This window comes from Salvelinus namaycush, chromosome 7, assembly GCF_016432855.1.
Source record: "Salvelinus namaycush isolate Seneca chromosome 7, SaNama_1.0, whole genome shotgun sequence".
Taxonomy (NCBI): domain Eukaryota; kingdom Metazoa; phylum Chordata; class Actinopteri; order Salmoniformes; family Salmonidae; genus Salvelinus; species Salvelinus namaycush.
In genome coordinates, this window is record NC_052313.1 from 49,095,758 (window position 1) to 49,110,657 (window position 14,900).

The 14,900-nt window shown below is 42.6% G+C and overlaps 2 protein-coding genes across 2 annotated transcripts; both read left to right on the forward strand.

The window, feature by feature from the left end:
- LOC120051351 (SH2 domain-containing adapter protein F-like) lies at positions 1-3,998 on the forward strand. Its single transcript, XM_038998178.1, has 9 exons — positions 1-365; positions 1,153-1,399; positions 1,608-1,709; positions 1,844-2,096; positions 2,221-2,384; positions 2,459-2,564; positions 2,889-3,060; positions 3,180-3,299; positions 3,477-3,998. The coding sequence occupies exons 2-9, from the start codon at positions 1,157-1,159 to the stop codon at positions 3,661-3,663; spliced, it is 1,347 nt and encodes a 448-aa protein (XP_038854106.1). The 5' UTR covers positions 1-365; positions 1,153-1,156; the 3' UTR covers positions 3,664-3,998.
- Positions 3,999-6,793: 2,795 nt separating this feature from the next.
- Positions 6,794-9,294, forward strand: LOC120050778 (testicular haploid expressed gene protein-like). The gene is made up of 7 exons (XM_038997329.1): positions 6,794-7,246; positions 7,303-7,364; positions 7,676-7,742; positions 7,814-7,940; positions 8,090-8,246; positions 8,459-8,658; positions 8,741-9,294. Exons 1-7 carry the CDS (start codon positions 7,122-7,124, stop codon positions 8,780-8,782), a joined length of 780 nt encoding a protein of 259 aa, XP_038853257.1. The 5' UTR covers positions 6,794-7,121; the 3' UTR covers positions 8,783-9,294.
- Positions 9,295-14,900: the final 5,606 nt, after the last annotated feature.

Below are 14,900 nucleotides of genomic sequence, written 5' to 3' on the forward strand. Positions count from 1 at the left end.
ACCCCACCGAATAATACTTTCTTGTAGCTAGCTAACCCTTCTTATTATAGCTCAGTGAGATAACCATTTCGGACTAAAATAGTCGAAATAGTTAGCTAGATAGAAATTGTAACGTTAGCCAACTAGCTAGCTAGCTTGTTAACTGAAATAATATTATACAAAATGCATTTAATCTTTGTTTTAAACTGACTGACGTAGCGTAGTTAATTTACGTTGGTGGCAGTCAAACTTGTTTTCTTCAGCTCGAGCCGAGGGAAGTTAACAAGCTAACGTTAGCTAGCTACAATTACATTTTTGTGAATTCATGGGGGGTGGACACACAATTAAATACGTCATTGGCTAACGGCCCCGATTTCCATCAAAACGTAAGTATTGACAGTGTATCGTTTTTATATTATGCAAATATAAGCTGCATAGCTAACGTTAGCTAGTTAACGTTATGTCTTCAATGTTGCACCAAACATGACTAGCTAGCTAACATCAGCTGATTATAGCTAGCCAGCCAATAGCCAAACATTCGTAGGTAGATCCCTGACTAGCTTGTCTGTCACTTTCCAGATTCACACGAAATATAGCCTTCTTGTAAATAGAAGGATCTGGAAATACAATACTATATCTAGCCAGCTAACAAAAAGTTACTGCTCTCTCAAACGTTAGTTTGATTAATGCATTCCAGTTCGGCTACCTAGCTTTATCTAGCTCCGATCCTCTTGTCACAAACCAAAGGTTACATAGGTAGCTAGTGTGATTGAAATATTCCTTTCTTTTGCTCAATATGTTATATATATATGGGCCTTTAAACAACTAGGGCCCAGAGTTTTTCCTGCTCAGGTCTATCATGCCAGTCTTTCCTCCTCCTTTCAGGCCCACTGCCCATACCAATCAAGTTATGTCATTAGTTACATTAGAACCTTAATATTCCTCTTAGATAAATTGTCTGACCTACCCTGATCACTTACATTGTCCAATGACTGACTGCCAGACCCAGTGTTTTATTCCCATATTCCCTCACACACCCAGTCTGATGAGCATCCACTGAATGCCAGTGTGTTGTTTTTACTGATTCCATTGTCACGGTAAGCACATTACTGGAAGTGTTGACAGTGTTAGTTAGATATGATGTAATATTCTGCTTTATTCTCCTTCCCTCAGACCCATGGCAAAGTGGTTGAAGGACTACTTGAACTTCGGCAGCCGTCGTGACGCCCCCCAGCTTCCGCGTCCTGACTACACAGAGAGTGAGATCCTGAGGGCCTACAGAGCCCAGAAAGACCTGGACTTTGAAGACCCCTACCAGAGCGCAGAGAAACCACAAAATGGCTGCTACGGTGGCTGTAGGGGGACAGTAAGCCTGCATGCGTTTCCCGCCTTCGCTTCTGTCCTTCCCAACAATGCAGAGGTGGGCAATGTTATATCTTATAGGGCATGAACATGTTGTGTTATGACCATGTTATTACAGCAGAGGCGGCTGGTTGGCGGAGATATAGGAGGACTGACTCAATGTAATTGCTGGAATGCGATGACTCTAACAGTATCAAACACATGGCTTTACAGGTGTTATGACCATGTTATTACAGGTCTTTTACGGTTGTTATAATGTATTCCAGGTGAAGGTGGTGTCTCCCAAACACAGGCTGATCAAGGTGGACTCTCAGGAGTTCAGTCGCAATAAGGTCCCCCTCAGCCCCGTCACCATCCACCAAGAACCGGTATGGAATGACAGTTGTTGTTTTTGTTGTTGATCTTCTCCCTCTTTCATGTTCTTTGTATCCACATGATTCTCCTCATTTATGGCTTTGACTTTTTCCTCACTATCCCACCCACCCTCCATCACTCTCTCCAGGTGCTTCCCTCTGCTCCTACAGCAGTAGGGGACTCCGACACCGACTACTCAGACCCATTTGATGCCAGACCAGTTCCTCGGCTTAGAGCAGATTGGGAGCCTAACCCTAACCCACACCTTACCTTGGGCCTCAGCCCCATCACCAGTCCTACCCTGGTAGCCTTCAGCCCTAACCCTATCCTAGGTCTCAGTCTCCGTCCAGGGCACAGCAGCAGCTACATGGAACCCTTTGAAGCCCAGAGGGTCATCACAGGTCGGCTTCTTTTTTGCTGTTGCCTACAAACACACACCTTGGACTTCACGCCTGGCTGTCTAAAATGACTGACCTACTACTGAGATGCATAGACTTATAGTTAATTTATTGATTGTGTGTGTAGAGCTCCAACAGGGCCCAGAGCAGGGCCGGCCAGGAGTGGGCAGTGGAAGGTCAGGGGTTGGGATCGGAGATCAACTCTATGATGACCCCTACGATGGGACTCGACATCGCCACCGGGGGGCGCCACCGCAGCAGCAGGGGAGAGAGTTCCTCAGGGACGAACAGGTAACAATCTTCTTCTTCTTCTCTGTTTTGATTTCATCATCCTCCTACACCCTCTCCTCCTCTTCCTCTTCCAGAGAGAGGTCAGAGAGAGCAGGCTGCCCCAGGACGATGAGAGACCAGCAGAGGAGTATGACCAGCCCTGGGAATGGAAGAAGGACAACATCTCCAAAGCTCTAGCAGGTAGATATCTAATAAAGGAAAGCATCACTGAATTGTTGGGCTCTAAAATACATAATCTCTAAAGCTCTAGCAAGTAGACCAGTGCTCTGATCTATTCTGGTGTAGGAGGCACTCAGTAGATGCTGCAGTTTTACACGCTCTTATCCAGAGTGATTTACAGGAGCAATTAGAGTCCAGTGCCTTGCTCAAGGGCACATTTTTTCACCTAGTCTGCTCGGGATTCGAACCAGTGACCTTTCGGTAACTGGCTCAACGCTCTTAACTGCTAAGCTACCTGTTGCCCAGGTATTTAAGTAGTTGGCTAATAAAACTCTCCATTTGTAGTGAAGTTTGAGGGGGCAGAGTGGGAGAAGTCGTTAGCCCAGTCAGACCAGGCCAGACTACCCAGGACCAGCCCCACAGCCCCAGGGGGCGCAGCCAGCCTTCTGAGGCCTGGTGACACCACCCCTATCCTGGGTGAGAGAGTGGACCCCTGCCTGCCCCTGGAGAGACAGGTGTAAGTTCCTTCCCTCAACAGCTGACTCTCAGGATAATTCAAGAAGCTCCCCCTGGCCGTGTGTCACACTGTTTTGTGTCCCTTGCTATGCGTCACACAGTAATATGTCCCCCTTGCAGGTGGTACCACGGTTCTGTGAGTCGTGCGGAGGCAGAGACTCTACTGACGTTATGCAAAGAGAGTTCCTACCTGGTGAGGAAGAGCCAGGCCTGCCCACAAGACTACTCTCTCTCCCTCAGGTACCTTTACACACTCTCCCTCTCTCATTCTACTAATGTTCTGCATTATTCCAATCACATCATCGTAAATCTGTTTTCCATGGGTTTTCCATATTTATCTAGGCCATAATAAGGTGTTAAGTATTTTATAACGCTGATCTCTATTTCGCTCTCTCTCTCTTGCTCTCTCTTTTTCAGGAGTTGTCAGGGCTTCATGCATATGAAGTTCACTCGGAGTTCAGAGAGTCGTTACGTCCTGGGAGAGAACAGTCCTCCATTCTCCTCTGTACCAGAGGTCATTCACTACTACACCAAGCACAAACTACCTATCAGAGGAGCTGAACACCTGTCTCTGCTCTACCCTGTCATAGTACAGACCCTCTGACCCTTCTCCACTCATTAGCTGCATCCCAACTGGCACCCTATTCCCTATGTAGTGCACTCTGATCAAAAGTAGTGCACTATATAGGCAATAGAGTGGGACACGGCTATTTATGATACTATTACTAATACAGAAGGTGCTGTCGTCTGCGGAGATGCTAACATGGCTGCTGTGGAACTGTGTGATGTTATTCTTAGAGCGTCAACATGGTTCTGGTGGAAACCACAATGGTTGAACTATTACAGTTGAAGTCGGAAGTTTACATACACCTTAGACAAATACATTTAAACTCAGTTTCACAATTCCTGACATTTAATCCTAGTAAAAATGCCCTGTCTTAGGTCAGTTAGGATCACCACTTTATTTTAAGAATGTGAAATGTCAGAATAATAGTAGTGAATGATTTATTTTGTTTATTTCACCACATTCCCAGTGGGTCAAAAGTTTACATACACTCAATTAGTATTTGCTAACGTTGCCTTTAAATTGTTTAACTTGGGTCAAACGTTTCAGGTAGCCTTCCACAATAAGTTAGGTGCATTTTGGCCCATTCCTCCTGACAAAACTGGTGTAACTGAGTCAGGTTTGTAGGCCTCCTTGCTCGCACACGCTTTTTCAGTTCTGCCCACAAATTTTCTATAGGATTGAGGTCAGCGCTTTGTGATGGTCACTCCAATACCTTAACTTTGTTGTCCTTAAGCCATTTTGCCACAACTTTGGAAGTATGCTTGGGGTCATTGTCCATTTGGAAGACCCATTTGCGACCAAGCTTTAACTTCCTGACTGATGTCTTGAGATGTTGCTTCAATATAGCCACATAATTTCCGTTCCTCATGATGCCATCTATTTTGTGAAGTGCACCAGTCCCTCCTGCAGCAAAGCACCCCCACAACATGATGCTGCCACACCCGTGCTTCACGGTTGGGATGGTGTTCTCCTGCTTGCAAGCATCCCCCTTTTTCCTCCAAACATAACGATGGTCATTATTACCAAACAGTTATATTTTTGTTTCATCAGACCAGAGGAAATTTCTCCCCATATTGAGTTGCACCCCCTTTTGCCCTCAGAACAGCCTCAGTTTGCCGGGTCATGGACTACAAGGTGTCGAAAGCGTTCCACAGGGATACTGGCCCATGTTGACTCCAATGCTTCTCACAGTTGTCAAGTTGGCTGGATGTCCTTTGAGTGGTGGACCATTCTTGATACACACAGGAAACTGTTGCGTGTGAAAAACCCAGCAGCGTTGCAGTTCTTGACACACTCAATCCGGAGCGCGTACTACCATACCCCGTTCAAAGGCACTTCAATATTTTGTCTTGCCGATTCACACTCTGAATGGCGCACACCCACAATCCATGTCTGAATTGTCTATAGGCGTAAAAATCCTCCTTTAACCTGTCTCCTCCCCTTCATACACACAGGTGACATCAGTAAGGGATCATAGCTTTCACCTAGTCAGTGTGTAATGGGAAGAGCAGGTGTTCCTAATGTTTTGTACACTCGGTGTAGTTGTGTGTTAAAGTGTGAATGTTTTTTTGACTTTGATCATGAAAGCTAAAGAATAATAGGTAGGTTTGTTACTGTGGTGCTGTTTGTAAGATTTTCTCATGTTCTATGAAAATAAAGTAATTCTGTTTTTAAAAAACTGTGTTGAAAGTCTAACCACATATACACAGGTAGAGGGAAGGAATAAGGGTTGTTAAGATAAATATATTTGCTACTTTCCATTGTCCATACTAATATCATTGCTTCGTTCTAATTGGTATGCGTTTAAATTGGAAATGCAAGAGAAACTGAAGAACTACCAGCATGTGCATTCAATAATGTCTTCATTATGAAAGCCTTTCACACAGTGTGTGACATGACCGATGATATAGATACCGGCGTCACCATAGCAACCACCAGGCGTCAGTATCAGCGTAAACAAGGATAAACATCAAGGGTGCGTTCGTAAATTCACTTTGGCTGGTTATTTAGGGTGTGTTCGTAAATTCAATCTGGAGTGCCAGAGTGCGCTCAGACTGCATCTGGACGTTCATAAATTTGAGCGAGAGCGTTCAGAGCGCACACTGGACGCTTTGGCTAGCAGTCAAGCACCCAAGCTAACTGGCTAAAGGTGGTTAGATTGCTAGCTACTTCAAGACACAAATGAACACCTCACTCTAACCATTTTACTCACCATAGCAGAGCAGATTAGGCTTTTTTTCTTGTTATCTCGAGCGTTTGTAACTAACTGCTGCTCGCAACAATTTCATCGTTTTTTTTGCCAACTTCTACCGACCGGTAATTTTCTATGGGTGTTGCACGTTCGTAAATTCACCAGTTATTCAGCGCTCTGGCACTAACGAGAGTGCTCTGAAATTGGAGTAGATAGCCAGAGTTAATTTACGAACGCACCCGAGAGTGCTCTGAAATCTGTGTAGATTGCCACAGTGAATATACAAGCGCACCCCTACTCCGATGTCAGTACCAGAACGCAGAATAACTAGCTAATGAATTTATGAACGCACAACACCTGTTGAATATTACATATTGCCAGCGGCACAGTTATAGTCACCAACTCTCTAGATGACATGAAAACAGCTTATCCTGCTCTGCTAGCGCGAGTTAAATGGTTAGAGTGAGGTGTTCTCTCATTTATGTCTGGAAGTAGCAAGCAAGTTAGCCAACTTTAGCCAGTTAGCTTGGGTGCTCGACTGCCGTTGTGAGGTCAGAACTTTCGGATCAACCCTACTCCTCGGCCAGAGTGTCAACTGTGCGCTCTGAATTTACGAATGGACAATCTGACATTTCTCTAAATTTACGAACGCACAGAGCGCACTCTGGCAATCTAGAGCGAATTTACGAACACACCCCAAGTTCATCGCGAGGCAGCGGCAGGTAGGCGACGTGATAAAATAACGTGATGATGTGTGCAAATATTTTGAGCTGCTAATCGTGGATATTGCGTTTACTTTATAAAACCGTATCTGATTAATATGGTGTACTCATGAACTGACTCACTAGCCTATGTTATCATTGTTCAAGGTGAATTTTTCCTACTGTAGTAGTAAAGTCGTTGGCAACTTCGCATCCAGTGCATAGTTGACAGCATATTTGCGAGAAAGTTCAAATTATTGTCTTACTAGTGGTCATGTCAGCTCTTATGTCATGTTTATGCCATTGTTAGGCTATTTCCATGTCATAATGAGGTGTTATTGTTACCCCTTTGACTTTGCACTTGTCTCCCATTGAAGAAATGGTGTGTGTGTGCACTGTGTTCAGAGACATTTAAAGGAAAATACAATCAACCAGTGGAGGCTGCTGAGAGGAGCAAGGCACATAATAATGTCTGGAAAGGAGCTAATGGAATGGCATCATACACATGGAACCCATATTTGATGTATTTGACACCATTCCACCTATTCCGCTCCAGCCATTACCACGAGCCTGTCATCCCCAATTAAGGTGCCACCAACCTCATGTGCAATAAACAGTCATTTTTGTGTTATGCTTCAGCAGCTCACGTATCCATGGCTACCCGGATGGTGCAACTCGCTCAGCCCAAACCCAACCTGCTCCGATTCCCCGACCGGTACTGCCACACAAACACACACACACACACTGACTGACAGACTGACTGACTGATTATTTTCCTTCCAGACGGTCAGTCTACTGGCTAGATGAACTCCCACCTGAAAGAAATGGCTCCACCACCACGTTTGGTAAGATCACCCCACTCTCTTTCTGTCCCTATCCCTTTTTCACTCTCTCTTTCTGTCTCTATTTATTTTTTTATTTATTTGACCTTTATTTAACTAGGCAAGTCAGTTAGGAACAAATTATTCTTTTCAATCACGGACTAGGAACAGTGGGTTAACTGCCTTGTTCAGGGGCAGAACGACAGATTTTTACCTTGTCAGCTCGGGGATTCGATCTTGCAACCTTTCGGTTACTAGTCCAACGCTCTATGATGTTTGTGTTGTGGATAATTTACTTTATAATGACCTTTTTAATGTTATTGTTTTTGTTGTAGAGTTGACGCCCCACTGGTCCCAGCTGTGTGGCAGGAAGCGGCTTAATTCTGGGTTTGAACAGAGCAGGTAACACTTCATAATGTTGTACAGTATGTTAATGATGTGTATAATGCATGATGACTCTCCTCCCTCTCCAGGTCATCTCCCCAATGGGAGGTCAGTGTAGCAGCTTTGAGTGCCTATCCATCCAATAGAGTGTGTTCTCTGGCTTTGCCCCGCCTCCCCACCGTAGGCTGGGAACCTGACCGCCCCCTACTGGCCTCCGTGAGTACCACACACACACACACACACACACACACACACACACACACACACACACACCTACCTCAATGTATAACCCTCTCTATCTGTGTCTCTCTCTGCATATATCTATCTCTCTTGTTTCCTCTCTTTGTGTCTCTCTCTCTCTCTAGCTGAGCAGAGCGGTGCAGACTGCAGTAGCCAGTCCTAGGGTCTGCCAGTTGGCCTGTCCCAAGCGGAGGCAGGGTCTCTATTCGCCCCATTCGTCGAAGACCTCACTGGCACCCCCTCACCCAGCTGCAACCTCCTCCCGACTACAGCTCCTCGCCCGTAAGACACTTAGGAAACCTCGTATTTACCTCAGACAGTAACTACATTGCAGTAAATGTAATGTTCATTGCAGTAACATTGCAGTAAATGTGGTGTTCATTTTTAGCCTGAAAATTGTCGCTACTCTATCTACATCTGTCTCGCACACACACTCTCTCTCTCCATTACTCTCTGTCTCCTTCCACCTCCCCACCACACCTCCCCTCTCACAGTCCCTAAGTCTGACCACCCCCAGTATGCCCAGGACCGTCAAGTCAGCTGGCCAGTGCCTGGGCCAGTGAGGAAGGCAGTAGCCAGTGAGAGGGTGCAGGTCCTTTCACAGCCCAACCAGCGGAAGGCGCTGTTCCAAGGCTACAACCCGTACACGGTTACCCTAGCTGCACGCTCCGCTAGCGCCTCGCCACGCCTACAGGTGAGCTGTGTTTCTCTCATTTACTCATTTATTTAAATAATTTTATAAAAATGTCATTAGTTTCTCTGTGTGTTTATTACAGGAGCTTTGTCTGCCCCTGCCGCGGAAATGCAAGGGCAAATAGACGAATGCATCTCATCTCACACCTCTACAGTACCTCCATCCGCCTCTTCTTCAGATACTCTGTCTCCAGTACAGCATGTCTATGTCCCTGATCACCACTGCTCCATATTAAAGACCCTCTATGATCTCATTGAGACATGTTGCTGGGTCTTTGTTCAGGTCCAACGGGACCACTGGCTTTAGAAAGTGGATTGTTTAGTGCTGTGACGTTCAACATCGTGCTGTTCATTCAACTGAACTGAAGTGACTTTTACTATCACCAAAGGAGAGTTGTCACGGACCTAGAACATTACAACGCACATTACATACATAAAGCGAAAACCACCTGAATATAAAAGTCTACCTTATATATTTTAGTGTGTACTTGTAGTATGTGACAGATGTAGGAAACCTGACAAAGGATGTAATATCTTTAATGAATATTCCCTCTCCTGTTAACCCTCTACTGCACATACAGTTGAAGTCGGAAGTTTACATACACTTAGGTTGGAGTCATTAAAACTTGTTTTTCAACCACTCCACAAATTTCTTGTTAACAAACTATAGTTTTGGCAAGTCGGTTAGGACATCTACTTGGTGCATGACACAAGTAATTTTTCCAACAATTGTTTACAGACAGATCATTTCACTTATAATTCACTGTATCACAATTCTAGTGGGTCAGAAGTTTACATACACTAAGTTGACTGTGCCTTTAAACAGCTTGGGAAATTCCAGAAAATGATGTCATGGCTTTAGAAGCTTCTGATAGGCTAATTTACATAATTTGAGTCAATTAGAGGTGTACCTGTGGATGTATTTCAAGGCCTACCTTCAAACTCAGTGCCTCTTTGCTTGACATCATGGGAAAATTAATAGATTTCAGCCAAGACCTCAGAAAAAAGTTGTAGACCTCCACAAGTCTGGTTCATCCTTGGGAGCAATTTACAAAGGCCTGAAGGTACCGCTTTAATCTGTACAAACAATAGTATGCATGTATAAACACCATGGGACATCGCATCCGCCATACCGCTCAGGAAGGAGACGCGTTCTGTCTCTTAGAGATTAACGTACTTTGGTGTGAAAAGTGCAAATCAATACCAGAACAACAGCAAAGGACCTTGTGAAGATACTGGAGGAAACAGGTACAAAAGTATTTATATCCACAGTAAAACAAGTCCTATATCAACATGACCTGAAAGGCCGCTCAGCAAGGAAGAGGTCACTGCTCCAAAACCGCCATAAAAATGCCAGACCACAGTTTGCAACTGCACATGGGGACAAAGATTGTACTTTTTGGAGAAATGTCCTCTGGTCTGAAGAAACAAAAATAGAACTGTTTGGCCATAATGACCATCGTTATGTTTGGAGGAAAAAGGGGGATGCTTGCAAGCCGAAGAACCGCATCCCAACCGTGAAGCACAGGGGTGGCAGCATCATGTTGTGGGGTTGCTTTGCTGCAGGAGGGACTGGTGCACTTCCCAAAATAGATGGCATCATGAGGCAAGAAAATTATGTGGATATATTGAAGCACCATCTCAAGACATCAGTCAGGAAGTTAAAGCTTGGTCGCAAATGGGTCTTCCAAATGGACAATGACCCCAAGCATACTTCCAAAGTTGTGGCAAAATGGCTTAAGGACAACAAAGTCAAGGTATTGGAGTGGCAATCACAAAGCCCTGACCTCAATCCTATAGAAATGTGTGGGCAGAACTGAAAAAGCGTGTGCGAGCAAGGAGGCCTACAAACCTGACTCAGTTACGCCAGTTCTGTCAGAAGGAATGGGCCAAAATTCACCCAACTTATTGTGGGAAGCTTGTGGAAGGCCACCTGAAATGTTTGACCCAAGTTAAACAATTCAAAGGCAATGCTACCAAATACTAATTGAGTGTATGTAAACTTCTGACCCAGTGGGAATGTGATGAAAGATATAAAAGCTTAAATAAATCATTCTCTACTATTATTCGGACATTTCACATTCTTAAAATAAAGTGGTGATCCTAACTGACATAAAACAGGGAATTTTTACTAGGATTACATGTCAGGAATTGTGAAAAACTGAGTTTAAATGTATTTGTCTAAGGTGTATGTAAACTTACGACTTCAGGGCAACAGAAAACCATTTTGCCTCTTACAACCTCCCATGTGAATTGTTTTAAATTCAACAATCCAATGAGGCGGTATGATGTATCAATTTGGGCAGGGAACTTCTTTCAGGAAACAGAACAAAAACACATGTGAGCACATGGTAAGATACATTTCATTTTTTTACCCCCTTTTCTCCCAATTTCATGGTATCCAATTGGTAGTTACAGTCTTGTCTCGTCGCTACAACTCCCATACAGACTCAGGAGAGGCAAAGGTCGAGAGCCATACGTTCTCCAAAACACAACCCAACTAGGCTGCACTGCTTCTTGACACAATGCCCACTTAACCCAGAAGCCAGCCACACCAATGTGTCAGAGGAAACACTGTACATCTGGCAACCATGTACTGAGCCCGGCCCGCCACAGGAGTCACTAGTGCACGATGGGAGAAGGACATCCCTGCCCGCCAAATCCTCCCCTAACCCAGACGACACTGGGCCAATTGTGCGCTACCCCATGGGTCTACCGGTCGCGGCCGGCCCCCGACATAGCCTAGACTCAAACCAAGAATCTCTATTGGCACTCCTAGCACTGCGATGCAGTGCCTTAGACTACTGCGCCACTCGGGAGGCCCAGATACATTTCATTCTTTTGCATGTTTAAAGCTGCAACGTAACTTCTTGGGCGACCCAACAAAATGCACATAGAAATATGAGTTCTAGATCTGCCATTTTCATTGAAAGCAAGTCTAAAAAGCGGTCTATCTGTTGTATGTGCAATATTTCTATGCTTTCCGTTTTTAAGTTGAGTTTTTCCATCTTTTACTTTGCAGTTCGGCTACTTTTCATTGCAATATCATGCTCAATGAAATACATGTAATTTGATGTAAAATTATGGCCTTGGTCAATGTTTTTTCCAACATAACCACTGACGTTTACAGGCAATGGGCACAGGGACATTCGATGAGCAAAGGGAGCCTAATGGATCAGTTAGATCATACCCTCTGATAGTGAGGACAGTCAGCTTGAGGACAGTGACAGTGAAGAAGAATGGACCCCAGAATCTGGTTGGATAGGCAGTGAAATACTGGGTTATGCCCAACTTGTATTTTCTTAGGAAAAGAGTGCTTGTTTCTACTATATTTCACTTAATACATGTTCTGTATCTGATTTTCCTTTGTGTTTTAGCCTACCTTTATTGCACAGCGTTGCCCTGAGGAAACAAAAACAATGATTAATTTATGCTGCAATAGTTTGTGTCGGGGGGCTAGGGTCAGTCTGTTAAATCTGAAGTATTTCTCCTGTCTTATCCGGTGTCCTGTGTGAATTTAAGTATGCTCCCTCTAATTCTCTCTCTCTCTTTCTCTCTTCTTTCAGAGGACCTGAGCCCTAGGACCATGCCTCAGGACTACATGGCCTGATGACTCCTTTTTTTTCTTTCTTTTTTTTCTTCTTTTTTTTTTAGGGGTGGATCAGCTTAATATTGCGGAAAGAATGTTGCTTCCAATGTAATTGTCTGCATCATTTCCAATCCCCCATATTTTTTGGGGTAAATATATATATCCATACACGTATGCATACATATACACATATATACATACACATACCTATATAGACACACATACTTTTTTAAAGAGTATACCTTTATTATTATTCCCCGCAAACCCTACCACCGATCCCCCAATTGGAGTAAACTGATAAACATTTCTGTTTTTACCTTCAATTTATACATCTTATACACATTTTACAGACACAGTCTACTTTATAATAGTTCTCTCTTGTTTGTTCTTAGTCCTTCCTCTATTTCTGTTGTCCATCCAGTTTGATTTCCACTTGTAACTGTGCTATTTCACAAAAGCTCCGCACCTATACACATTTCACAGATCCCGTATGCCCTACATTGTTTATCTTGTTATTAGTCCCACCCTTCAGCTCCACTCAACCCTTCCCATCTATCTTCCAACATCATCCATTTCGGATTTTTATTTGCCATATATTTTTCAACTGTGCTGTGATGCTTCACAAAAGATTTGAATCTTCCTATTCTCATAGCTTCCACGGATTGTAAATTAAAAATAAACATTTTTGCTAAAATAATTATTATATTATTGATTGATTGACTATGGCTTTTCAAATCCCCCAGTATTGCTATCTGTAGCGTTAGTTCTACGCAAATGTTGCAATTCTTCAGCCATTCCTGGACCTGTGACCAAAAACGAGCTACATACGGACAATACCAAAATAAATGATCTAATGACTCTGCCTCCTCACAGCAGAATCTGCAGAGCTGGGAAGATTGTATCCCCCATATATATAACATTCTATTAGTTGCAAGAATTTTGTACAGTAATTTAAATTGAAAAATTCGAAGTTTTGAATCCGGCGTTTTGCGTATCAATTCATAAACCATGTGCCATGGAATGGGTACATCGAAAATCTCTTCCCAACTATTTTGCAATTTATATGGCACAGCTGTCAGTTTTTTGGTCCTTAAATTAAATTGGTATATGTTTTTATTTATCACACTCTTCTTTAACCATGTATGTTCTTTAATACAGGGCCGACATACAAGTTCCTTACTTTTTCCCTCTTCTACTTGCCTCTTCCATTTTTGTGGTAATGCTGCAATTAATTGGTTGTAATTTTGGGTAGAGCAGACATTTCCATGTCTGTGTTAGCTGCATGTGTGACATTACTCCACCAGTCCTATTTATGATATCATTCACAAAAATTATACCTTTTTTAAACATTTCTTCGATAAATACAGTTTTTTTTATCAATTACTATATTTGAATTTAACCACAATATTTGTTGTACTATTTGTTCCGTCCTTTCAGGTGGATTAAACTGAAATTCCAACCAACTTTCTAAGGCTTGTTTAAAAAATAAAGATATTTTGGAGATTATTTCCTTTTCAAACAACCGAAAGTGAGCAGGTGTAATCTGAATAAAGGGAAAAAGGCCCTTCTTGAACATAGGATGAGACATTCGTACCAATCTACTAGAGAACCAGTTTGGATTTAAGTATAACTTTTGTATGACTGATGCCTTTAGTGAGAGGTCTAATGCTTTAATATTTAATAATTTCTGCCCTCCGAATTCATATTCGTTATATAAATAGGCCCTTTTAATTTTATCTGGCTTGCCGTTCCAAATAAAATTTAATATTTTTTGTTCATATAATTTAAAAAGCAGGTCACTAGGTGTAGGCAAAACCATAAGCAAATAGGTAAACTGTGATATGATTAAAGAGTTAATCAGGGTGATTTTCCCACAAATAGACAGGTATTTTCCTTTCCATGGTAGCAAGATCTTATCTATTTTTGCTAACTTTCTATAAAAATTTATTGGAGTGAGATCATTTCTTTCTTTTGGGATTTGTATACCGAGTATGTCCACATCTCCGTCAGACCATTTAATTGGTAAACTACATGGCAATGTAAAATGTGTATTTTTTAGTGATCCAATACGTAATATGGTACATTTATCATAATTTGGTTTTAATCCAGAGAGGATAGCAAATGTATCTAGATCCTCTAAGAGGCCGTGGAGAGACTCTAGTTGTGGTTTTAAAAGAAAACATGAATCATCAGCGTACAATGACACCTTAGTTTTTAGGCCCTGGATTTCTAATCCCTTAATATTAATGTTTGATCTAATTTTAACAGCTAACATTTCGATGGCAATAATAAATAGATATGCCGATAGTGGACAACCTTGTTTTACTCCTCTAGATAGTTTAAAACTTTCTGAGATGTAGCCATTATTTACTATTTTACACCTAGGGTTACTATACATAATTTTAACCCATTTTATAAGAGATTCCCCAAAATTGAAATATTCTAGGCATTTATATATAAACTCCAGTCGTACTTTATCAAAAGCCTTTTCAAAATCAGCTATGAAAACCAGGCCTGGTGTCCCCGATATTTCATAGTGTTCTATTGTTTCCAGTACTTGCCTTATATTATCTCCAATGTATCGTCCATGTAAAAAACCTGTCTGATTAGGATGAATAATATCTGACAAAACTTTTTTTATTCTATGCGCCAAG

Bases quoted from the DNA above. Each gene is read 5' to 3' on its own strand.
- LOC120050778 (XM_038997329.1), top strand. From the start codon at position 7,122: ATGTGCAATAAACAGTCATTTTTGTGTTATGCTTCAGCAGCTCACGTA. The intron at 7,743-7,813 runs GTAACACTTCAT...CTCCCTCTCCAG, and splicing joins TCTGGGTTTGAACAGAGCAG to GTCATCTCCCCAATGGGAGG. The intron at 8,659-8,740 runs GTGAGCTGTGTT...TGTTTATTACAG, and splicing joins GCGCCTCGCCACGCCTACAG to GAGCTTTGTCTGCCCCTGCC.
- LOC120051351 (XM_038998178.1), top strand. From the start codon at position 1,157: ATGGCAAAGTGGTTGAAGGACTACTTGAACTTCGGCAGCCGTCGTGAC. The intron at 2,385-2,458 runs GTAACAATCTTC...TTCCTCTTCCAG, and splicing joins AGTTCCTCAGGGACGAACAG to AGAGAGGTCAGAGAGAGCAG. The intron at 2,565-2,888 runs GTAGATATCTAA...CTCCATTTGTAG, and splicing joins CATCTCCAAAGCTCTAGCAG to TGAAGTTTGAGGGGGCAGAG.